Here is a 27,602-nt window from a genome sequence, read left to right on the forward strand (position 1 = left end):
TTCACGTCTCTACAATAAACTGCTTTTGGTTAGATCTGAGTGCCGGGCTAACAAGAATGGAGAAAGTATAGTTCCCACTAAGAACAGCATTACCCGGGGTAAAAAGTAACAGAATGCCAGCACCACCCTTGGCATTGACCCAGTGCTGAGCTCAGTACAAGTTTGTTCTTCTCTAGCTGCTGAGGTAGGGACTGCCTGTGCTGCTGTATCCCTGGCGTTGGAGAACACTAGGCTGACAGGTAGGGATGGCATGGCTGCTGCCACAGGGGCTATCTGTTTGTCTGTTTGTAAAGAGATATGATTGGTGTGTGTGTGTGTGTGTGTGTGTGTGTGTTCAGAGTCAATTTGGTTTCATTTTCTCATTGATAAGAAGTTAATGCATTCATTTGAAAAAATATCATGAGTGTCAATTTCTTCCATGTTAAAACCTGCTCAGTATATAATATCCAACTCTAAATATATCAAAAATGTATAGTTCTTTTTATTTTTCTTTGTAAAGCATCCCTCTTATATTCTTAGTGCATTTCAGATCTCAAAACAATAGCCAGCAAATGTTTGCAAGATTCATGGTGAACTGGTTTTCTGCCGTTGCTGTTGCTATAAAGTTGTAGCTAGAGGAAACTTGATTCCTTTAGCTTAGAATGACATTTCTGTCTTAACGTTGAAAATGCACAGGCTCTTTGTTTAATATTTATGTCAAGGGTGTGAACCTTAATTTGATATGAGAAAAATATTTTCATAATGAAGGAAAGCTGTAAATCTTATGTGTTAGAAACAAAGAGTGAAATTGAGACAGCTTTTCCTGAGAAGTTTCCTTCTGTTGTGCTATCATTTCCCAAGGGAAGTGATGGAAGCCATTTTGTTTGGCTCCTTTAAAATGAGAATGAACAAATCACCCATTAGGAGGAATCTTTGTATACAGGAGCATTGTATAGAATTAGGCATAATCTTTTTGTCTATTGCTAATTTCTGAAACATCGTACCAACAGTCACTTAAGAGTCAGCAGTAATACTTCTCCTAAGGGGAAATATGTCTACAAAGTATAATTCAAACGCATTAGTTATTCATTTGCAGGGGAGAGAGAGTGGCATCCAAACAGCAGGAGAAAAAGCAGAATTGGAAAGAGAATATGTGAATGAAGACTTTAATGTTTTTGTGAACATTAAATTCAGTGGAATTCACAATGTAATATGCAGGGAATTGCACTGCGTATTGTACAACCCACGCTTAGAGAGTAAGTTAGAAAGGAAAGTGAGGCGCAGGGCAGCACATGAGCTAAATTCTTCCTGCTACCACCTGTTTACTTACGTAATACGATTTAAAAACATTTGTATTCTTGTTCATTTGTGGTATGTGTGCATGAGTATGCCCATGGAGGCTAGAAGAAGGTCCTCTAGAGCTGTAATTCAGGTAATTATGAGCCAAAGTGCGTGCTAGGACTTGAACTCTGGACTTCTGGATGAACAACAAGCATTCTTAACCCCTTGAGCCATCTTTCTAATCACAACAATATGTTCTTTATAAACAGGCAAATGAAATCAAGAAACAAATTGTTCGTGATGTATAAATTTCATCAGATCTAATTGCTACCTCTTCAAAATACAGTTTTATTGGATCATGACATACATGTTTGCTTATAGGAAGTTTGTATGGTGTGTGTATGTGTGTGTGTGTGTGTGTGTGTGTGTGTGTGTTTGTGTGTGTGTTTTGCCTGTATAAATTTAGAGTTACCCCAAGGTCAACAAAAGCAGAACTAGGTAACTATCATAGACATTTCATGGATCAAAAGCATAAACTATTTACTGCCTTGCTCTGCGTAAAAATATTTGGTGAACCTGAGTAAAAGGGTGGTGCTTGTAACAGGTTTGTAATGTTAAAATGTATAGCAATGGTAAATTATAAGAAACAAACACAATGTAATAGGTGTAAGAGATACATAGTAAAGAAAATGAGGAGGTGGGCTGAGCTCTCTATGGTCATAGAATGAGATGTAGTTAAGGGAACAAAGATGATTTTCCAGACCAAGAATGATTTTGGTCATTATAGCCTTGGAAATGTTTAGATCTGATATTCAAGGCAGGGTTTCTCTGTGGCTTTGGAGGCTGTCCTGCCTCTGCCTCCCGAGTGCTGGGATTAAAGGCGTGTGCCACCAACGCCCGGCAATATTAACATTTTTTAAAGATTTATTTATTTAACATGTACTAGTGCTTTGCTGCATGTGTGCCACGAGATCAGAAAGTGGCTTCAGATCCCCTAACTGTAGTTCACGTGGGTATGAGCCACCATGTGAGCGCTAGGAACCAAACCTGGTTCCTCTGCAACCAGTGCTCTTAATTGCTGAGCCACACATCCAGTTCTTCAAGTTGATACTTACAACACAGAGGTACAGTTCGACTAAGGGTCAATAAATAGAAGCTTTAACAAAACACCTGCCAACTCAATGGGAAGATAAAATGCATACTAAGACAATTATGCTCTGATGGAACCCTTTGTCTTTAATTCAGTAACTTCTAACACTTCAATCATGTAAGCATAGACTATATGAACACAAGTCTTAAGCCAACAAGTCTAGTGGAGTAAGATGGAATGGCTCTTTTATTCTCAAATCCAGCAAATATGTATTGAGCCCCTCTTCTGTTAGAAGCATCCCAGAGATACTGGGAGTAGAATTGTCAAACAGCACATACCAAGTGCTGCACATGCCAAGTAATGGACTTTTTAGAGTTGTTGAGTGGACAGGACATACATTGTCTTCAAGAGGTTACCTGGCTGTCCTTAGGACATGGATTTCTCTGAAGACTAAGGGTACGTATTTCTGATATGAGCTTACCTCAATTGTAACAAAATAGTTGCTGAAGTCCTAACATCCTGTTAGTCAAGAATGTAGTCTTGTTAAGAAAATAGGATCTTTTCTATAATGAAGTTCTTGTAATACTGACATCCTTATGAAAAGTAGGAATAATGGGAACACGGAGGCTGAGATGTGGGGAATATCCTGTGGGAAGGTGAGGCAGAATATGAAACAATTCATTTAGTAGCCAAGTGTCAGCGAGCCATCAGAAACAGGGAGAAAGCAAGAAGGAAGATTTCCCCCACATTCCTTGATGAATCCATTTCTGTCAGAACCTTGGGTTTGGAATTGTGTGCTTCTTAGAGCTGCAATAAAATTCAGGTGTTTAAATCACACAGTTTGTCATACTTTGTTAATATGGTATAGAGAGCTAATAGATCTCCCTCTTCTACCTTTTCATTCACTCTAGTGTCTCTCAGTATGTGGCAAAATAGTGTCATCTCCAATTCCATCTTCATGCACATTTCTGACCTGGAACTGTATGTGTCCTTCATGCTTCTTATCAGGATAGTAGATGTTAATCCCTGAACTCAGATTAAATAATTTCCTTGTAAACAGGACTTATGATTGTCAAATAATGAATATTTCATGAGTTTAGGTAAAACGATTGTCAATGATAAGTTTTGCTTTGATTTTTTTTGGCTAGATTGATTTTGTCAAATGGACAGAGCTGAGCAATGGGGAATGAAATGGATTGTACCATGCGTTCTTACCCATCTTTTCAAGCACAGCCATTGTGCAACCTGTCTGTGGCTTATGGAGATTCCAGAGAGTAGCTATTTGAAGTGTAACTTGGGTTGGGTAGTGCATGCTTAATTTTTCTGTGATCCCCTGATATGGTCTTCATATGCCATTGCAGATAAAACTATGTGCTCCTGTGGGAGAGCCTGAACTTAAAGTATCCTCACTTCAAGGACAACAACACAGACCTTCCAAAGATAATAAATCTAAGCAGACTTCCCACACCCTGTATATTATCTCCTTCTGGAGTAGATGCAAGGGCCTCCTTGATATCGGTACTTTCCCCTGATGCTTCTTAGCTATCAAAATAGTTTTTGAAAATGTGGATAAAGCAACTAGGTGCTTTATATTGCACTTCCGGTGATTGTAATTGCTCACATGGCATTTTAAACTGCCACATAATCTTGATTTTAACTTTTAAAGCATTTTCTGTGACTCTTTCTAGTGATAAACTCTAGCTATACTGGTATAGATCATATTCTAGAGCATACAGAGATTTGAAGTCTGTTTTTATATCCTATCATTGATGCCTTTTTTCAGCTCTTAACGTTGGATAACTCCATTTATCTTCAACTACTCTGTGAGTCACTTAATTTCTTGACAGATAATTCAGATATTTCCTGCTGTTTCACACTTTGTCACATTTTGCACAATTTGTAAATACATTCTTAGATATTCTATACTTGAATTTCTGTATCGATTACTCCTCATATTTTTTACAATGTTTATATACTTTGAGTATTTCCCCACAAATTATTCTGTTTTTAATTCAACCCAGGATTGCATTTATATTTACATACTATAAACATACCAAAACAAAGGTCACTTTGTTTTCATGGAATTATCAGACTATATCCATTCTATTGAATAGTGTGATTAGCAAAAGTTAAAAGGAAATCATTTAAAAAACATGAATAGGAAATGAATGTTAAGCCTTTCTTATGTTTGTGATTATATTGCTGCTTCTGAGGGAGTTGTAGGCAGGTATTGAGGGAAATGCTTAATAAATTTGAAAACAATTGCCCTTTAAAAATTATAGCAAGCAAGTATTTAATCCAAACAAGGCTAATAAATTGCTCAAGGGAAAAGGAATATAATTACATTTAATCACTATCATTAAAAATAGTATTAAACAGGTTGGATGCTTTTACCTCAGTGCTCTGAATATCAAGTAACCAGTAGCTGTAATTTTTCTAAGGTGTAGTTCCTCATAAGAAATGAACAGAATGATTAAAACACATTATTCACTCAGAGAAAAAAAAGCGCATTCCCTTTGAAATCACCTGTCGGGTGAAGCACATATGAGAGGAAATGGTCTTTACGATTGTTTAAAATTCAGTGACAAGATTGCCTTTTCATACAAAAGAGTGAGAGCGAGGTTGCAAACAGCATATTACAGAAAACAAAGATCAACGGGGCAATATGATTAATTTGAAGTTGAAGGAAGGAAGGTCTCTCATTTGTCACCCATTGCCAATTTGCAGTAAGCCTTAGCATTTCATCAAAGGGTTTCAGTGAACTGCTTTCAAGCAATCAGCTTCCCTGGAGCTCACACTAAAGGCTATCTCCAGTCCTCCCTGAGTCCTCCTGATTAATCTTTGCTCCTTTCTGTCAACATGAATATTAAGAGAGTTCCTCCCCAGTGCATTATTAAGTTGTCTGGTTTGAAGCTACTTTCTGGAGAAGTCACAACTTGACCCTCACACTGAAGGTGACTAGATAGGCCATGATGCAATTCTCTCTTCTTCCATATGAAACATATAACCCCCAAAGTATCAATCCTAATCAGGAACTAAGGCCTGTACATACATACATACATATTTGCATAAATACATATGTACATACATACATATGCACATACATATGGGTTACATAAGCTTTGCAAACTAGATCATTTATTTTAACATATTAAAACTTGCTGTTTTCATAGCCATTTTATCCAAAAATTGCTTAATACATAAATAAAGATATACAACATTTATATGATAAATTTAGATCCTTTAAGTACAATGAGCATTCTCATTAAATATATCACAATAATATTTCATTTTTATCACTAGTTCTGTGCCTGTTTGTGAATTACGCATGCAAATTTAAATTTTGATTTGCATAAACATTCAAGTATGTTCAGTTTGTTTTCACAAATATTATTAGGTGAGATAAAAGTCCTTTCTTGTCTCTGTGACTATAATGGAAACCTCACAGTATCAACTGACCTTATACATCTCTCTTTTCCTTGAAGCTTAGTTTTAAAATATGGCCCCTGCCACCTGTGCCATGCTCCAGGACACAGTGGAAATAGTTAAGAACAGATGAGCTTTTTTTATGTGTCTTGCTTCTTTACAAACGCCTACTAATGTGATTAGCTGCATTCCTCACATGGTCCTTTGTTTTCATCTATTATATTTTGAACGAATCAAGGCAGAGTTTTTTCTAGCACATTAGGGTTTTTATTGGTTCAGCTGGTTTTCTGACAGATGTTTCCTTTAGGGCGGGGAAAGAACTAATATAGCTAGTTCAATTAAAACAAATAAATATGTCCTGAGTGGATTCATGGTTTTGTATTTCTCAATTTTAGAGTACCTGTCTCTACACAAAGTGGCAACTTTAATGTTTTATTTTTTGCCCCTTTTGTGACATGTATTAATCAGTGGAACATTAGCTGCCGATGAATAAATGATGAATCAATGAATAAACACAATCATTTGGAGAAATAATGTCATTTCAGAACAGCTTTTTGTGCCCAAAGAAAGGGCAGATAACAAGCTAGTCTTCCAAATCTTCATTAGAAATATGGGGTGTGTTGCTATTCTTTCTTGCTCATGATTTAGAGAAAAATATTAAATTAACTTTTCTACTGCTAAAAAGATCTTGTTGTTTGCATTTCTATCATATCACTAATATTTCATAGCTAAAATTCTGAATACATTAAATAAGTTTAAATGTACTCAAATGAGCAGTAAATTGAAAAAGGAAATTCCACCTTGCTTTTGCACATATGTATAATAGGATGTGTATTCTCCTATACACTAGGATTATAACTTCTGTCAACAGCAACATTAGCATTATGGAACTGCCAAGGATGCTTATTAGGTATCATGTTTCTCATGTTAATTCCAACGGAGAACATTTTCATTTTCATGTCACACCTGCATTTTGGGGCATGTAATATAGAGTGCCTTGTTGATAAACTGATACTTCAAGAGAATTAAACTTTCAATAATAATGGGCATTAGTAGCATCAGAAAAGTCCCAAAGTTGAAAGCAAAGTTTGTGCTGAGTCTCATCTGTTGCGATTATCTTAGATTCTAGTACTTGTTTATCTGAGCAGCCTCTAGATGGATGAGGAATAATCAGTGTAGCAGGATTCTCCCTTCAATCTGCAGCCTCGTAAGAAGAAGAGTAATAAATAGAACAACATTGTTATTCTGCCTTTAAATTCATATAAATACCAAAATGTAGCCTACATATTTTATGTAGATGGATCACTTAATCATGTAGCATTTTTTCTCTCCTGACATCTTAGTAGGACTTTACAGATAGACTTCATCCTAGTACCTAAAACCAACACTTTCAAAGTATTACAGCATCTTTGTCACTTAAAACTGCAAATTTCCTTGAGAAAACTGAAACTGACCTTTAGCTATGGTATACTTATTATATCTCCAGACACATGGGAAGATGTAACAGGGCAAATCTTTTATCTTTTAGCTGACTCTTCGATTTTCTAGAATATTTTCTCCCAGACAACCATTTGGACATACTATACCTACTAGGTCATTTTCTTCTTATAACATGGGATAATATATAGTGTTCTCACAATGTCATCGTGAGGTACTAACAGAGTGAGTAAGCGCCACTCTTAAGCTTACATATCACAATTGAGTCTAGAGTCAGCAAGACTGAAATGAGCTCAAAAGATGTAAATTTTTTCATTGAGAGTTGTGTGTCCATCAGTGTCTTAAGACTGAGATACATATTAACCACAGCCTTCCACCAGCCCAGATTCATTTCTCTTATGTCTCCAACTCAAACAGTGGTTACATAAGACACCCAGTGTCTCAGTTTCCCATAAGCCATTTTGTGATCTGACTGTCATCAGAATTATGAATAGATTAACTGAACATTCCATGATTTAATTCATCCATTGATAGTTTGTTAAGCTTTGTGAAGAGCTTTTTGACACTATTGCCTGTTTAATAACTTTAAAGGGACTGCCTTACTAGGAGAAATTCACTTCAAGAAGATGATATTCTGTTCTGATTTTACTATTTATTAGCTAATCTTTTGTGTTTTGTTCAACAGCAAAAGTTTTCTGAGGCCAATTCACCATGCACCCACATTGGATACTTTCATATCCTTACTTGACAGTGTCTTGAGATTTATAAAAACAAAGATAGTGTTTAAAAATAGCAAGACACATAGCAAATATGAGTATAACTTACACTGAATTTAGACTGCTGTGAAATGTAGTATACTGTGGTTTTTGCCTTTATATGTCTGGAGTTCTTTATTTGTTTGCTAAATAAGTTCTTGGCACAATGATGTATATTCCACAGGTAGTGCTGCTTGGTCTATAGGGGCATATTTAATCTGTGACCTTAATTACAGCTGACCATGGAAGTTCCCTGGGTGTAAATGTCAGTGCTAGCCAGGGGCTATTTTGTTCATATCCCATATGCTTTACAGAATAAATTAGTGCATAGTTCTGAAGTTCAAAAACCTATTTTAAGAAAACGTTGATGAATCAAAGTTGAGTCTCTGTATAAATTAATGTCTATTAGACAAACTTCCTGTAGTCTAATCAAGGGCAGAAGAGAACTGGAGCCCTTTAGGTAATAAATAATATCCTCATCCCTTCTTTGTTAACCTAAACAGAAGACAGGTTGAACTGTACAGCTTGGTTGACAAGTGAGCAGGTTTTGCTTTCATGGTAGTTTTCTTCCCTTGGCTTTTGTGTCCTGTATTTCTTCCCAAGCAGTGTTATGCAAATGAACCAATTAATGTTAGATAAAATGCTCTTCCTACCTCACGGTGTTTGTAACTAGAAGGGCACCACTGTAAGTCACGTACCTATTCAGGGGACTCTATAGGCCACTGCAAGGGTCTGATTAGCTTGACTGTGGAAGACAATCGCAGAGGCATCTGCTCCGTTAATTTTGAGGGAAAATTTACCAGATGGAGGCTGAAGATTTAAGTGATTAGAAGATAGTTGATTGGAATACAAATTGGATTAAAAGAAATTAGATTGATATAAATCGAATTGAGTCACCACAGTTTGTGTTGTTCGTACCAAGGGCCAGTGGATTATGGGAGAAGCAGATGCTCCAATGAGATAGGAATTAATGTGGCTTTGACAGTCCATCTGCGAAGGTCTGAATATCGAGTGCATCCCTAATGTCTCTCTCCATTTATCAATGCCATAATGTTAATTAGTACTTCATTCATTAAGTTACTTACAGGAGAAAAAAGTCTCACCCCCACCCCCTCTCTGCCTGAGAATTTGTTATTCTGCCAAGAATTAGAATTCTCTTTTCAGCTTAACTAGTTACAGTTGACTGTGAGGATAGACCTGTGTCCTTTGCCTCATGCACATGACTGCCTCTGGCACCAGGGCAGCAAGTTTCAAAATATTTGCTTGTGCCTTTCTCTTTATAAACACACAGCTAGTGGAAGTCTTGCGTAAATGACTAGGTATATTTGCATAAAAGAGTATGTAACTCTGATGATATCATTAAATGTGTACATTATACATTTTGATTTTTATAAGATATCCACTGGTATCATACGTTTTGTTTCATAGGATATATTTGACATTAATATCGAGTGCCAGATTCCTCCTTGAGAGAAATAAGTAAAATTTTGTTTCCTTCACTCTGAATAAATGTATGAATTTTGTGTCTCTTCACTAGCTGTACTGGTCTATGAAAAATTGTGGATTACTGGAACTATCCTGTTTGGGTACATAGCGTTTGACCCTGATTGTAAAAGAAAAGTATTCACTGTTTTGGAAGTAAATGAAGCATCATTTTAAATGGGCATGTAGTATTGGGAACATGATCCATTAAAATCCAACTGTCATTGACATGGTTATTACACCTTTGGCTATAACAGTAAAACTTGCCATCAGGATGGCAGTTCTGTCTTGGATCCCATTCAAGGGACCTGAGGAAGTGGAGACTCAATGTGATCTCACCTCTAAGGCGGCTTGGGGATGTGTAGACTCCAAGGAGAGACATAGAAAAATGCCAGGGGGTATTAAAAATAGTCAGAGAAATACAACTCAGAGTGAGATGTACAAAAATAGAACATAGAATCCTGTTATGAGAGTAGCACAGCATTAAAAGTTGTGCCAAGTCACTCAGAAATAATCATGGTACAGACAGGTGTAGGCTACTTGCCAGTATAAGCAGGGAAAATTTCTATTTTTGTTAAGTGAGGGAAGACAATGGCTTGTATAAAAGCATATTAGATGCTGTAAAGTTTGGTTTATTAGAGAATATTCTACTGTGTCTACTATAGGGATGACTATGTTTGTATACATATTCCTGGCACAAGCCAACTGCACCTCTATCTTATATTTCCAAGGCTGTCTTAATTGGATGTATTTTGTAATAACTCACTTTCTTAGCTACAGAATCTAATCCTTTCAAAATCCCTTCTTCTACTGAAAAGATAATGTGTTATCTAAGAAGCAGGCCTGACTGTAAGTTCTGTATGGATGCCATTGAATGTATGCACACTGTCTTATGTTGTCCTGCATTTAAAGACTGTATTAGGTTCATATTTCTAATCTGTACTCACTGATTTCAGTGGATCATAATGAAAGAGAGTATCAATCCACAATCCACAAAATTCAGACAAGGATAAAGGAATACTCTGACACTGAAGCCTCCAAAACAAACAGCTATAAAAGAGAATGACTTTGGGTGATGAGAAAAATCATGGAAGTCTGTCTCTTGCTATTGTGTGAGAAATTAAATAGCACCTAAAAATAATTTAGACTTCAAGGGTCAACCCCTCGCTCTTGTTTTGACACTCCAGTGCTCAGTCTAATTGCTGTTTGTCTAATTGGTGGTGGTCGTTCATTAAGAGCCGTCAGTACATCAAGGTGGGGCTCATTGAGCCTGAAGGAGTTATACATGTGTTCTTATTCATGCCTTTGTTTCTGTGACTGATCATTGGGTGTTTAATACCTTTCTGAGACCCGGTGAGGATAATTAAAGTAATCGCTTGGTTGTAAACTAATGACAACAGAGTCACAGCCCCCTCCTTTACTGATTGTTGATAGACTTTAGATAATTGATATATTTTCCCTCTGAAATTTGTTTCTGTGTTTTTGTGCATTAGAGCTCAAATTCCATATGCTGGACACACAAATAGCAAGGCTGGTGAACATATGTCAACTGCATTGATGTAACTGTCTTTGTTTCTACTAATGATCTCACGAGTAATGTGCAGAGGTTAATTGAGGCCCCTAGTTAGCAGATAATATTTTTTGCATATATTTAAAAGCACTTGTACTCTAAATGGAAAAACAATCATCCAGGTTAAGTTATTGCTTGCCTTGTTATTTCATGACTTGTATCTTGTGCAGCTGACCCATGGGCCCATGTCAACAGGGGCCATTTAGATAAATATCTCAGGGTCAAGTTACCTCAATGAAATATAGGATTCTGCATTTCAGTTGTTAGCCCTTGTAGCCAATGACTTTTTAAACTTAGGAAATGAGTGAAATGGCCAAGTATTCATGTAGTAAAGGATGTTCTGGCACCTTGGACAGTCAGTCAGTGACACAAAGGCTTTGTAGCAACATGACTAAATGCTGTCCAAATAAATGCTGAGCCTTGGCATTGAGTTTCAGAGTTTTGCACTGCATGGTAAGACTCATAGAGCAATTTGCTTAATCCTGACTGTGTAAACTGGATTTAGAAAAGTCCAATTTGTAAGTTAGCTGGCCGGATAAGTGGATTTCTACTCACCAGGGAGATGGAAGAATTCAAGGGAGTCTAATAAAGTTTGAGAACTTACTAAACAAACTTCTTTTCTCGAAAACTTTTTCTTAGACATTCGTAAATTCTCATATATGTTTGTAGAATTTAAACAAAAAGTGAAAGGAAATAAGAAATTTAAACCAGACAAACAAGACACTTTGGGTCATGATATTGTGGAACTGGGCTCTAAGAGAGATGGTGACAGTGGGAATGAGGGACAGGGATACATCTGGAGGAAAAGGTAGACTGCATAGGGATCTATGCTAAAGTGGATATGGAAGCCATTGAAGAACTCAGCCTGGCCACTGGGATGTTGTATACTTAGGATCTTGTAGAAAGCTGGAGACATGTCAGTAAGGAGTGGATGATGAGAATCGGGACAAGGGCAGGAGTTAGGTCACTCATTTGACAGTAGACTCTGAATTGATTGCTGAGCATGAAGGTGAGCTCCTAAGAGAAGCCAACCACTTCCCTTAGCTGAAGATTCAAGAGATCCAAGGCTGTTGTCATAGAGATTATAAATAACTGTTACAATAAAACAGAGTGAGCTCGGTGGGAAGTAAATACTGAGGAGTTGATTAAATCATACTTACCTGGGGATCCATTAACTAAGCCCAAAATGTAACACTCTGTAAGCTCAATTCAATAATTTACAGACAACTCAAAGATTGGAGATGTTTGTCTTTTTGTTCCATTATGTTAGAAATGTATAAGAAAGTAATATCATATGCCTCTGTTTTTATGACATAAACACACACACACACACACACACACACACACACACACACACCACAGTTGTCTCTTCTGTAAAAGAACCACAGAACTTATTAAGGGATGGTCATTCAACTCTTAAGTTTCTCTTCACATTTCTTCACTTGTTGCTGCTCTTCGATAAAATTCCACTGGTCAGTCTGAACAATTCTGTCTTATATGCCTTTGGCTATGTTAAATTAAAGTGTTACATTTTAACTGTCTGAATGATGTCAATTCCTTGTCATGTGTTAATAACCTGTACAAACCTAAACTGACCAATTTCAGCTGCTCCCTTATTTGATAAAGCTTCAAAGTAAATGACCTGAGTGGAATACACCACCAGGCCCCCACCCCCAATTTCCTGAAAGTGCCAGATATTTTTGAGATATCCAAAGAATTAGGTCTCTTAGAGTTTCATAGCACACAATTCAAGCAGAGAAAAGATCATTTGAAGACCTTTACAGTACTCTTTCTGGGTGCTTTTCTCCATTCAGTAGAAAAATAAGCTCCTTTTTTCCCTTCACACTGAATCTTTTCACTGAAAACAACACTCAAGATTTTTGTTGCAGCAGTGATATTATCTGCTAGTCCTTTTCTTCTGAAACAGAAGACATGCCTTGGGAGGAAATTTAAAGTTCTGTTAAAGCGCTCACTTTAAAAGCCTTCAAGAATTATCATTAATAGTAAAAGCTAAGATGAAAGTAGATCCCAAGATGAAATGTGCCCTGACCATTAAGGTAACTCATATTCTTTATCTACTATCATAACTCTAGTTTGTAGTGTAAGCTCAATCAGCCATTCATATTGCCTTACTTGGTGGCTTTTTCAGAATTGTTGAGCTTTACCAAATAAAGCTATGGAAACTCATTTTCTGAAAGAAAAATTGCTTAAATTGCATATAATTATTATTTTAATGTGTTCAATGAAACAAAATCAAGGAAATTTTGAACTCCAATAATTTCTGTAGGATCATGAGCATTTGAAAACCTTTGAAGATGTTTTAGCATACCTACTTTGTATTAAAAAAACAGTGCTTTTAGGTTAGTGAACATTTTCCATTTTCTTCTGTGTGAAATAATGTGAACTTGGGTTTGTATGCTGTAGAAATATGACGCTATCTCTTCCACTCGAATTGGTCAGCTGTGAAACCCATTCACTCTGAGCCTGATAAGAAAAGACAATGTGATAATACAAGCTGTGTTCAGTTAGTTCCCTTTGCAAGGCTCCTTTCCTCTCAAGGTACAGACTTCAATAAAGAATTGAACATGCCTACAATATAACGAAAAACTGAATTTATCCCAGCCTCTCCCGCCATTCTCAAGAACACTGCATCCATTGAAATCACTGATGGTTACTGAGGTGGATCATTGATGCCACAAAATGTAGCTGTATTTTTAAGGTACACCATGTCATATAATTATAGTTTAGACATTTCAAGGAAAAGTATGTTTTAATGGACACATTAAATAATTTCATTTAATCTATTCATTAAATCTACTAGTAAATGCTAAGCTGAGAGAGCAGTATAATGTTGCTATTCATTTTATGCTATTTTTAAATCATGTCAGTGAGCCTTCAGAAAACATGACTTGATATCCCTTAATCCTCACTAAACTTCTGATGAAAATCTACCAAGAAATAGGCAGTGCTTAAGGATTAACTCTCAAATGGTTTTGCAGATTTTTCATGAAAATGTCATTTATGTCACGGAGATTTTTTTTGATAAAATAGTTTCGAGGAATGCAAAATGTCATTATCTGTTCACAAGAAGATGAACACAACTTGCAAGTAAGTTCTTTGGCATTCCTAGATAATAATACTTGCTATTAAAATCCTACACATCTAGTATGTTGTGACCTGCAATGGATAGTAAATCCATGTTTAAAATAAAATTTCTAATTGTCTGACCTCCAAGAATGAACTTTCTTGACTGATTAATTCATTTCTGTAAGATATTGATGGCAAATATGATACTCTCATATTCAGACTTATAGATAGAACATTAACTAAATTGATCAACCTGCTGAGCTTGACGAACTTGGCCCCTTCAGGGACAACAAGAAGTGTGTTATTCAGAAAGACGTTGAGTTCACTGCACAGCAATAGATAGCAGCAGATATTCAGAGCACAGATACACTCCAGTTACATTTTAAATGACCTGTTATAGTATCAAGAGAACCATAGCTTATGAAATGAGAGTTTGTAGTCTTCACATAGTAAGGGATTCCTCTGAGTGTAATGATAGAGGTTACACTAATGAAAACACATTACATACACCACAATAATAGAAAGTATTTACTGACTGATTGATTACAGGGCATTCAACACATGGAGAAATTTCAGTATATCCAGCAATATTATCTGTTTAACACTGCTTCATATTAAAGCAAGCAAACCAAGACTTGGAGGAAGTGAAAAACTTGGGATCCCATACTTCTCTTCAGTATGTTAAGAAGAACCATTTTCAGTTGAGTTGTCATACTTAGGGAGAAACATTATTCACTGCTCTTGATAGACCTTACTATTTATCAAAAACCCACATGTATTTGTACCCCATCTTTAGGTACCACTCATTTGAAATATTTCTTGGTTAAATATGGTGTCAAGAAGAAAACAGAGCAAAGTGCTGAGACTCATGTTAGAGCAACTCTTTCAAGGGTTGGATGTTGACTAAAAATAAGCAAGTGTAAAATAATTTCTTTTGTCTTGCTTTGTCGAGACAGGGAATGATTTCATAGAAGTATGTGTGCTTCTCGGTGAGCCTGGGCACATGAGTGACACCGTGCATAGGTGATGAGAGAGCCTTGGTGACGGTTCACACCATCTACCATGCTTGAGACAGGGTTCTTTTGTGTGCTAGTGTGTATGCCATAAGTAGCTGGCCTGTGAACTTCTGGGGCATTGCCAGTGTCCACCACCCTCTCTCTAAGACTTCTGGGATTATAGTCATGTAATGATAGCATGTCTGGCCTTACATGGTTTGTGGTCCTCACACTTGCAGTGCAAGATTCTCATATATTGAGCCATTGCTTCTGTTCTTAGTCAATTTCTAAATGCTTGTTCATCTATTGAACCTAAGAAATCTAATACATTTAACTCATGATAACTAATGTTATTATTTTTGTTTATGAATGAGCCATTATTATTTCAAAGAACTGTCTGGATTATAATGATATTTTCAGTTCTGTTATTTAAAACTGCCTGATTTATTATATAAAGAAAGGAATTTTGTATCCAATTTTTAACAAAGATTGTCAAATTTTGTTTTGACTTTATGATAAAATATTTCGAGGGAAAAATTATGAGCATTCTAAAAAATTTATAAAAACCAAATATGTTAATTAATTAATATAATTAAAATATATCAAATGTGTTAAAATATTAGTGATAATTGGAAAGATGACTTTTAGACACTAACTCAGGTCTTTTTTAGTTACAGTCATTGAGATTAAAGCCACTGACAGAATTTTTGGAATACATTGCTTAGGAAATCGAATAGGAGGCTAGCATGATACCAGTCTATTACCAGTTTATCATGGCCATAAAATTGATTTCAATAATTTTTAGAGAACTAAATGTTATTATGCAATGTAATGTGTTTGAGATTGTTTCATTCTATTATATTTTGTAAGGTCATTGCAATTTTAAACCATGACACAGTATTATAAATATGATAATAAGAATCTAGATTTCAATGGTATCTTTTCAGGTATATGCTTTTGTCATTATAAGGCAGGTCTATCTAACCCATGAAGACCTCTGATTTGGTGGCAAATTACTCTTTAAAGAATATGTTCCACCATTAAGATAGAGCGAATTGATTTGAAAATGGAGTGGATAGATATCCAGGTGGATGCATTGCCTTTTCCCCAAATGGTTGGAAAATGAATTTATAATGTAGGATGTTAATTTCTCCAGAGAAATGTCACCACTAAATTACCTGGAATACCTTCAGATCAATACATAAATATTTATCTTTATGTTGTAAAGATAATGCACATACTCCCATGTGTCTGCTTCTGCACTCAATCACCTAAAGTTACCTATTGTAAGTTCCACAAGTGATGCTTTAGCTGTGAAGCCTGCTATTTACCTGTCACCAGGTTCACCAGCTTAGGCGAGATCAATGTCATGAATAGGAGCAGCCAAAAAAATAAAATATTCAAATAAGAGGTAAAAATAACCTAAGGAAAGTGCTGAATAGGACAGGATAGTGTAGACAAAAGTAGGAGATGTATTTGAGTTTTAATATTTCCAGTAGCCTCAATTAACAGTGGGAACTGAAATGCAACTGATAAATTTAGAGAACTTTTTATGAACCATAGATTCCGTCAATTTACTATGACCAGAGTAGAAAATTTTGAAGACCGTTACTCACTTTGCTTCCTAATCATGAATTAAATATTTGCTTTTAAGATATGTAGCCATGCAACAGTTAAGAGTACCTACTGCTCTTGCAGAGGACCCAGTTTGATTCCAAGCACCCACATAGTGGCTCACGGCTACCCACAGTCGCAGTTCCATGGGAACCCAGCCAGCACACACATGGTGTACATACAAAAAAAAAAAAGATATGTAGCCATATATTGTCAGGTTTTCTTTGGCTAACGTATTCATTGAGTGACTCAGAGGTCGCAGGTCATGGCTTTGTTGGTAAAGGGCTTGCTGCACAGCCGAACGTCCTGAATCCAGACCCTCGACTCTCAAGTATGAGGGTGGGCCAAGTAACCATTGTATGCAGTCCCAATGGTGGTGGACACCTAGAACTCACTAACTGACCCCCACAGTGCAAAGTCACCAGTGAAAAGTAAAGGACTAAATGTTGCCTGACAATTTGAGGTTTCCCCCCTCCTTTTTAAATTTAAATTAGAAATAAGCTTCTTTTACATGTCAATCCCAGTTCCCTCTCCCTCCCCTCCTCCCCTGCCCCCCCCAACCAACTCCCTATCCCATCCCCTTTCTGCTCCCCAGGGAGATCTTCCATGGTGGATCTTTAAAGTCTGTCATAGAATTTACAGCAGAGCCTAGGCCCTCCCCTGTGTGTCAGACTGAGAGTGTATCCCTCTATGTGGATTGGGCTCTCAAAATCCATTTATGTACTAGGGAAAAATACTGATCCACCAGAGGCCCCATACATTATCCAGACCTCCAAACTGACACCCACTATCAGGGGGTGTGGGTCGGTCCTATGCTGGTTTCCCAGCTCGGAATCTAGGGTCCATGAGCTACCCTTTGTTTAGGTCAGCTATTTCTGTGGGTTTCTTGACCCCTTTTGTTCATCACGCCTCCCTCTCTGTAACTGGATTCCAGAGTTCAGCTCAGTGTTTAGCAATGAGTGTCTGCTTCTACTTCCATCAGCCACTGGATGAAGGTTCTAAGATAAACATTTCTTTATGCAAACTAGGTGTGGTCTTGAGAGAGTTTTAGTAGTATTCAAAGACAATAAAACCTTCATATATATCCCAGTCCATTACAGAATCTCCAGAGGAAAATATTATCTTGTCATCTTTTTATATTCTTTGTGCTCCAATAGAGAAAATACAGTGGGGTTGAATCTTCCCAGAATAAATGCAGCAGAAGTTGTGATGATTGATCCAATGGAGTGATTCATGAATTCCAGTTTATTACTAATTATTTCAATTCACTGATCAATGTGGCACCAAGTCACATTTCTGCCACTGAGGAAAATATTGAATTAGGTTTATTCTGATGGAAAAATATAAATATTTCAATGGATGGAGCTAAATGTATCAAGCATTAAAACATGAATGTAAAACATATCAGAAAAGAAACAACTCTTGTCACTTTTATGGTCTGAATTTTGAAAGAATATTTCTAATGCTTTACAGAAGAAAAAATTAGATGTACCGACTACTTATTATGCTAATGACAGACTTGTCTTTAGTATGTCTATAATCCATCTATCTATCAACTGTCTATCTGAAATCTATCTCTTTTAGTTTATGGGAAAATATTTAAATGAAATGTTAATATTTGATTTATATCACAAAGTCAGATAAGCAACATTAATAATAGCTGAGTAAAATCCTTAATCCTTTATTTCTGAAATACAGTTTCTTGTTTTACTCACTAATCCATGTCATATCACTATAGTCACCAAACTGGGATGGAGTCAACGTTAACATTATTCAACTGTTCACTTAAGCACTGGCATAATTGTAGTTGTCTTCCTGGATTAATTTTGTTACTATAATAATTTATGGTAAACTACTTTGTTTGAACAATATGATTACTATGAAATAGGATGAGCAATTATATCTATTTTAAGACAGAAATTTTGCTGTGGGAAAAGTACTTCCCACTCTGCTCCTAATTTGTAATGAAGTTCTACTAGGAGAAAAACTCAGGGTATTTTGGGAGCCATTGCTTGAATATCAAGGTTCTAATAGTTGACAGAGATATTTGTTTTGTGAATAAAAACTAAGGCCAAGTTCCAAGAAATACTGCCTTTCTACTGAAGAATGAGGCAGGGGCATTTTATTTAGAAAAACTTGAGGTGAAATCAAGAAATTTACACCTGGATGTTTGATTGTCCTTACTGAAGCATGTGACTAGCATCACTTCTAAGGAAAAAAGTTTCATAGTCCTCAAAACACTATGTCTGTATTTTCACAATAAAGTATAAATGTATCAATATTCATGAGTTATGAATTATATTTCACTTGAAAAATACTTCAAGCAATAGCCATGCACTCAAACTTAGAGAAGTAAACATTTCCAAAAGCATTAGAAAATTTCTGAGAAATGGGGATTTTTTTCATTATGTAGATTTGAATTCTCAGAAGAGTGGTCAAGGACACATCTGCTGGTATGACTGTAGAATGCTTGAATATAGATAAATCTAAATGCATGATCTTGTCTGGGTATGAACTCTAGTATTGCATCTTCTTACACTCATCCCTTGCTACCTGCTCACTGAAGAAACCAGGGATCTGAGCTTTCCAGAACTCTCAAGGGAGTTAAGTGATCAGATAGACAGCATGGATGAATTTGGAAATCACATGTCCTTTGAGAGATTCCATCTCCAAGACAAGGAGGAGAGAAGTCAAAGAATACAACATATATAGCTTCTGCCCTCCAAGTACATGCATACATATGTAAACATGCAGCACATGTACATGTAGCCCACACCCATCTGTAGACAAGCAAGTGGTGAATGCACACACACATACACACAATTAAATAAAAAGAAAACATCTCAAATTTGTCTGTTGGCACATGTACTAAAATTGAAAAAATACCAAGAATGGGTTGGGTCCAGTGCATGGATGACATACCCTTATTTCAACCATTTCATATTCAAAGACATTCAGGGTGGTTCTAGTGAATCACCTTTGAAAACCAAGGCAGATGTTTGAGACTTAAATTATGCATAGTGACATTTAAGTACTTCTTTTGTTGAAATATACAAATGTGTGTGTGTGTGTGTGTGTGTGTGTGTAAGAGAGAGAGAGAGAGAGAGAGAGAATATGTGTGTCCTACAGTGTACAGACCATCCTTGCTCACCTGTTGATTTTTAAGGACATCTACCACATTAAATATGAAAGATCCTAAGTTCCTTTTCTGTGCCTACAATCACTTCGGTTATAAAGCCATCGATGGTTATTCTACTACTTTCAAAATCTGGTATCTTCTTTAGACACGTTGAAATTTTTACCATATACCTTCTGTATAATAACTAGAGATGTTTAATAAAACATTTTAAGGAAACTTGACTTCACAGTTCCTAATTAAGAAACATAAAGATAGTAAATTTAATGTGGGTTACAGAACACTCTGAATTTTCTAGCTATTGCTTTTTTTGCTCCCCTGTCTTTTCAGCAGCAAGTGGGCTTGCATATTTCCCATTATGTGTATTATTAACTCTACTTCAGAATTAAGGTAACCTGTTTGTTTGAAATCAAGAGAAAAGAGTTTATGGGCCAATAAACAGATATTTCAAGTGGATATAGTTTTGAAAAGTAAATATATATTGTTGGGACAAGTCAGTCAGTGTTATGTAGGAGCAGATGATGAAAGTCTTTTCACAGCCCATAACCCTTTTATTCCCTCTTTTCTTCATACATTCCTCTTTTTTTCTGTATCCCTTCCATCTTCCTTCTTCTCTTTTGACCGTTACTATTTCTACAAAACCTTCTTTCTTTACTAATAGAACTTAAAAATATTTTCTTGCCTCAGGGTCACATAAAATTGAATCCATTATTATTTCATGTGTGTATATCTCAGAAAACAATCTCTTTTACAATGAAAATTTAGGCTTTTAAAGTCTGAAGTCACATTCTGATTTCTGTGATTTCTCCATCTTTATGTTGTGTTTTCTAGAGTCATTGGAATTGTACTGCATTAAAACTCCGTAAGTTTCAGTGTTTTAAAGCACTCTGTGTATGGGCCCCCATGCCATGCACAGTAAAATATGAATACCTGCTGAGTTCCATTGTCATCTCAGCTTTTGCCGCTTTTGTATCCTAACTGAGTCATTTGCTTAAACCAAATGGGTTGATTGTCTGTCATAATTTAAAAATCCACACCTCTCTGAAAATGCACTGAAGAATATATCGTACACAATCAGTAACAGGACACTATACTTCTGCCCTCATAGAACACCTATTTTTCATATAAAATGGCAAATAATTCATGGAGCTACTTGAAATTTATTTATTGACTCTCTCATGGGGCTGTAGCTTTGTACTGTCATAATTTAAGGGTGTTCATATAGAATCCTCTCAGTTCCAATTACACCTTAAAATTGAGCTTGTAGTTTTATTAATTATTTTTGTGTATCTTCCTTTTAATCTATCTTTGTTTGAATGATGAGACCTTTCCCAATTTATTTTCTGCTCTAGTTAACTGTTGCAAGCCTGATAATTACATTTAAAATAAAAATTATAAATGTGGAAAGCATTCTGTAATACATCGCTTGCTTTAAGGACACAGTATGTATGATATACAGCCAACATTAATGTGGTAATATCTCCCTGTCGAAACACATCGTATCTGTTAAATAAACTTTAACATTTTGCCCTGAAAAATTTGTAGTAGTAACATCATGCTTACAATCTATGTGATCTTTTGCTGCATGTAATAAAAGAAAACTGGTAGCTTGCAACCATTAAAGATATATTCTCTTCCAAAATAGAAAGGTAAACTCATGGCCATATTAAGTTTCATTTATTAAATTAAAGTATGCATTTAATTGGCTTGAAAGTCAGTTAGAATTACACTAAGTAGTTCTATTTGTATTTAAAGAACAGAAATGTGCAAATTTAGGTGATTGCTTGGAACGTCATTATAGCAAACTGTAAGATAATCCACTATAAATGATTACCATTAGTTTCTCTACGTGTTTGTTGCTTTCAGAATATCCTTTTGATTTATCTGGAAGACACCATCTTCAATACAGTAGTATGGTATCCAAAGCAGTAACAGTTTAAAGGTCAAAATTATCTAGACATAGGTTGAAATCATTTGCTGTTATATGAGGAGACAAATGTTTGCTTCTTAGCACTCAAGTTGGGTGGCTCACTATTGCCTGTAACACTAACTCCGGGGCTTGCACACACACACACTGATAAGTAATCAAAACAAAACAAAACCATCAAAAGTATCCAAAATAGAACACAATTCATAATTTTGATCTTTTTTTTGAGACAGGGTTCCTCTGTATTGTTTTGGAGGCTGTCCTGGATGGAAATCGCTCTGTAGACCAGGTTGGCCTCGAACTCACAGAGATCCGCCTGTCTCAGCCTTCCGAGTGCTGGGATTAAAGGCATGCACCACCAATGCCTGGCTAATAATTTTGATCTTTAAACTGCCTAAATCTTATATTTCTATCATTTAATGGCTCAACATTTATTGCATTACAGAATATCATTGTTGTATATATAAGCATATTTACTGTGGCTGCCGCAAAATACCAGGGTGCTTTATAAATTAAGATGATTTAGCTCTCTTTTTCATAGAGCCAGTTAATGGTCCTGAGTGAGGGTATACTGCCTGTATGACAGAATAGTAAGTGGCATAATGACAGTTGCATATAAATCAAAGGCAAGACCGGTAATGAGAGACATTCAGAGTCCATACTATTCATGTTAAAACAATTCACCTTTGCACAGTCTAACTCAGTCTATAAGAACAGCAATAGATTCTGTCCAACTATGATACCTAACCTCCATGTAACCATTCTTAGGCAGATCCTATGTCTTACAGGTCACCAATAACTTAATTTTACTACCTTGGGGACCATACTTCCAATACATTTACCCTTGGAGGACAGACAACATTCAGATAACTGCATGGCCTATCAATTTACCATATGGTGAAATACTGAAATGCTATCTGTATTTATATTAAGATAGAAAAGACATTTCTTCCACTTTTCCTCTAACATATCATTTCTCAATTTTAGATGTTATTTGTTTAATTATTTAGTTAGTTAACATTTTGACATTCAAGGGACATTTTGCATCTATTATTTTCTATCTATCATATAGGAAATATATATTGGATGGTCATGTTACTGAACCTTAAATTCAGTATTCATGTAGAATGAAAGTCACCTATATCAGCCTAGCTGAAACTTCACCAGCCACATCACATCCTCTGTGCTTGAACCATGTGGTAGGTACACTGCTTTCTCTGTTATTTGCTCATGGTGTTGGGCTCATTCACTTGACTTGCTGTCCCACTGAACAGTAAGCACTGAGAGAACAAGAAATCAGTCGGTCCTATTCACCTTAGTCCCCATTTCAACATGTTGATCCCCTGTCCCCACAGTGGGTTTGTGGTTCTTTTTACTTTCACTTGTCATTCTTATAAAGCATTTTAAGTTTTAATACTAAGATTAACATTAATATACTGTTGTATGGACTTGTACAAAAGAGTTTGAATGGCTTAGAGATGTATAGAAAATCAAAAGTATAAAATGCAAATAAAGCAATGTACCTGGCTAATACATTAAATATTTGAAAATGTTTAACACTATGAGTATGAATATAGATGAAACATACACATAAGGAAAGTGTTAAGCTTGACTTCTTGCATCATGTTTTATAGGATCTCGTCTTCGTCAAGAAGACTTCCCCCCCAGGATTGTTGAACACCCATCTGATGTCATTGTCTCCAAGGGAGAGCCCACCACTCTGAACTGTAAGGCAGAGGGCCGGCCAACTCCCACTATTGAATGGTACAAGGACGGTGAGAGGGTGGAGACAGACAAGGATGACCCCAGGTCACACAGGATGCTTCTGCCCAGCGGATCCTTATTCTTCTTGCGAATTGTGCATGGGCGCAGAAGTAAGCCGGATGAAGGGAGCTACGTTTGTGTTGCAAGGAACTATCTTGGTGAGGCAGTGAGTCGGAACGCATCTCTGGAAGTGGCATGTAAGTCCCATGAGCCTCCTGTCTATTCTCATTCCACTTTACTTTTTTAACTTCGGCTGTTTCTTACTGATGCGTAGAACCTACAGAGTAAAACAACTGAAATAACCCACAACCTGTGCTTCTCTGAAGAAATATGGTTAGAGTGCCATCAGTATAGGAATAGCAACAATTTTATTTCCATCAAATTAGTGTAAGGCCTATGCTGTTATATTGAAGCAACAGGGAGTACATGATGCTATTCTCATTGAAAATTTGAATTATTGATGAGATACATAATGGACCATCAGTGTTGCTTATGTACAAATCAAAAATTCATGTATAATATGTTAGAAATGCAGACATAAATTCAATATTGCTCTTGTATCTGCTACTTACATATTTATATATACATATATGTACATATACACACACATATATAATGCACATATAGTCAATATCTTACATGTTAAATTTGAAGCAACACATTGTCTTATTCTCTATATTACAGTATCTCCCTTATAAAACAAATTCAGAAACAGTAGATATAGAAGGGAAAATATACCATCAACTACAATGATAACCTTATTTATTTATTGTAGACCACATCAAAGAAGAGAAAACCATGATGTTTCAGCGTTTCTGATTTTTATCTTGATAGTCAAAATAGATAAGAACTTCTTCTTTTGCACTTTTTGTTTTTTTCCATCCCTGTCAACAACAGAAATAAAGATATTTAATATGGACTCCATTGATTTCATGGATGGTGTGTGAAAGATTGTTTTAGTCTTAGGATTTTGGTTGTGTTTTCAACAGTACAATACATTTTTCTAGGAGTTTACTTGTTCTATGGAAAAGTTTCGTCTCCAGTAAACTGTGAGTAAGAGGACAGCAAATGTTCAGCTGAGGAGGAGATAGTGGGATGGCATTGGGAATCACAGGTCCTTCTGTTAAGGTCAATACATTCTATGTGGTATCACAGCAGATTAGATCACTTATGTACAGTGGGTTGAAACTTGAAACAATATGTCATTGTCTTTGCACCTGCAAGTGTCTTTTGGTGATCAAGTCAAACTATTCCTTATTTAACTGTCTTTGTGAAGATCTTGATTCCCTGGTTTAGAGTTTCATTCCAGAAACCATGAACTAACTGATATTTAATGTACATAATTCCAATTAAAAATGAGTGGGAGTTCTTACAATCCATAGTTATGTATGCAAAGCATTGAAATAGAAACACTTAATACCTTTACTAATAATGTGATTTTTCAATACCAAATATCTTCTTTTTTAAAATGAAATACCTTAAAAATAATTAAACAAAGTTTAGTAAAATGAGAAATATGGAAACACAACTTTAAGAAAATAAAGGTTCTGCCTATGTTTTCCATTAAATACAATTTTTCTTAAGCCTTTGTGTATATTGAACTATCCCATTGCTAAATCCTATTGATTCAACATTCAATATTTCTTTGTAGTATAGCTGGGATTGCCTACCATTGTTTTAAGGGTTCAGAGCCTATCACTGCTAAATAACCAAGGTATGGAAAATGAGTTAATGGGGATTCCCAAGAACAGACCTGGGTTCTCTGAATTTTTGCTCCTAATGGATTTTTCTGCACGTCTAGAAACCTGCAAATAGACAGGCATTTTTAGATAAACAAAAATAAAGACATCTTTCTTTTTTTCATAACATTTCATTTTTTTTTCTACTCAGCAGCCAAGAGTCACTTTGCTTTGACTAATTTCACTTCAGAACATTAAAGTTTATCAAAATTGGATGGCAATTTCTTTGTAGAAGAGTAATGAACATTTGCTCTTGAGCCTTAGCTTCATTGGAATTGATCCCCAACCACGTACATCTTTTACTTCATCTGAAATTGTTGCAGTCTGCCCTGAAGAAATCGTGAATAATGAATTTATTGTAAGAGAAAAATATCAGGGCGTGAGTCTTTCCTATGTAATATGACAGTTGTATTTTTTTTGTAAACAAATGAACTTTAAGAAATGTTTGAATGACTCAAAATCTCAAATGGAAAAATCAGAAGGTTTCCAAATTGCATTTTCTAGTGAGCAAAATTCTTTATTTTAATGTCATGCCAACAGCTCATGATAATTGAAGCTACAGAAGATTAAATAATATTCATTTGTTATGAATTTTTTCCATTAGCTTACCAGCCTTCTGTATTTTCCTGTGCAATTTTTAGAACATAAACCTCTCATGCTAAATAAAGAAATACATATTTTCTCCTCTATTAATGTGCTAAGTGACAGGAATAAATAAGGCATTCCAATCTATTGTCAGAATTCATAATTCCCTTCAGAGGACCAATATTTAAATAATTTATAATAGATTGGAGAAAAAAATTAGCCCATTAGAGGGACAAATGGTAGATAGTATGGGAACCCACAGAGTAGAATATTTAAATATTCCCAGATAAGTAATATGGAGAAAGGACCCTAAAAAGGGAAGCATCATTTGAGCTCTGATTTTAATATGAGTTGGATTTAATAGTGTCTTGGCTGAAAAATGAAATTGACCATCATCTGGCTGTAGAGAATGAAGCCTTAAAGAACATATGTACCTGCTAGGCATCAGATGGCTTGCTAGAGGTTGTTTGGAAAGCCTAAGTTGGAAAAGTAGGGATGTGCTGAATAACAGTCTCTAACCTATTTCATTATGTACACAGGACCCTTTGACAGTTAACTGGTGATTACTTTAATAGGATGAAGAATGAAAGTGAGAAGAGTTAAGCCATCACATAACCCAGAAAAGACTAGATCTTAAATGCCAAAGTGAAGAGTAGTGAAATCTGGGTGAGAGGAAGTGATTAGAAATATAACTAAGAGCTACACTTCCTATCAGTTTATGGTCAATTTTCAAGATGGAAAGTGAATTTTATTTTTTTGTGTGTGTCTCAGCATCTGGGTTCCCCATTCTTAAAATTAGAGTGTACAGAAGGAACAACTGTGGGCATGCAGTTCACTTGGTCTGTATGCTTTGATATGTCAAGGAGGCAGCAAGGATACAATACTTGGTGTTCTGCTATTGAATAGCTTCTGGAATTTAGCAAGGAAGTAATTTTCTTTATTTTTTAATAGATTTCTTCTTTTTAAAGATGTTATTCATTTAAAAGTTTGTTTACATTTTACATACCAACTATTGTTTCTCCTCCCTCCCCTCTTCCCATTACTCCAACTTCCCCCCACCGAAAATCCACACTTCTCAGTAAGGGTAAGGGCCTCCCAAGGGGAGTCCACAAAGTCTGTTACATTCATTTGGGGCATTTTCAAATAAAGGTTGAATACATGGAAGTCAGAAAAATTAGAGGAGGGTGGCCAGGTAGGCTGTCAACAGTAAACCACTATGAAAGAAGGAGACCTTTGGCTTGGATCAAGCAGTCACTGATCATGCGAATAAGAAAGAAATGTTGGTATGGGAGGCATGGAGAGAATAGGTGTCAGAGGGTCAGGGGATGTTGCAGTGACAAGGAAATAGTAACCAATGGAGGAAGGACACAGTGGGGGAAAAGGGTTGGATGGTGGCATAGGGGATGTCTATTTTGCTAGAAGGAAGCTCTCTATGGAGAATGGGGAAGCTGGAGCAGAACATCCCAGCCTCTACACAGCCAAGTGTAGATACCATGGGCTTCTTTCATACAAAGGAAGTTTGGAAGTGGCTCTGGCCTTTGTCCATAAACATGGAAGGACTTCCTGTCAGCCCTCGCAGAGATAACCCATGATGACTGCACACACTTATTGTGTAATGATTATTGACAAAACAATATGCAAAACGTTGGGTTCCCCTTACTTCACCTTGATTTTTACTTTAAATGAGAAATACTGTGTTTGTCATAGCACGAAAGTCAGAATTCATTCGTTAGCT

At 36.1% G+C, this 27,602-nt stretch overlaps 1 protein-coding gene across 12 annotated transcripts in view; it reads left to right on the forward strand.

Moving 5' to 3' along the window:
- The window catches only part of Robo2 (roundabout guidance receptor 2), a 1,424,536-nt gene that overhangs the window by 957,989 nt on the left and 438,945 nt on the right, over positions 1–27,602 (forward strand). For all 12 annotated transcript variants that reach the window (XM_040750574.1, XM_040750576.1, XM_040750575.1 and 9 more), the window contains one exon: positions 23,414–23,740. In XM_040750574.1, the coding sequence (XP_040606508.1) occupies positions 23,414–23,740 (327 nt within the window). The remainder of the gene's footprint in view (positions 1–23,413; positions 23,741–27,602) is intronic.

Source organism: Mesocricetus auratus, unplaced genomic scaffold (genome assembly GCF_017639785.1).
Source record: "Mesocricetus auratus isolate SY011 unplaced genomic scaffold, BCM_Maur_2.0 Super-Scaffold_100008, whole genome shotgun sequence".
Classification (NCBI taxonomy): domain Eukaryota; kingdom Metazoa; phylum Chordata; class Mammalia; order Rodentia; family Cricetidae; genus Mesocricetus; species Mesocricetus auratus.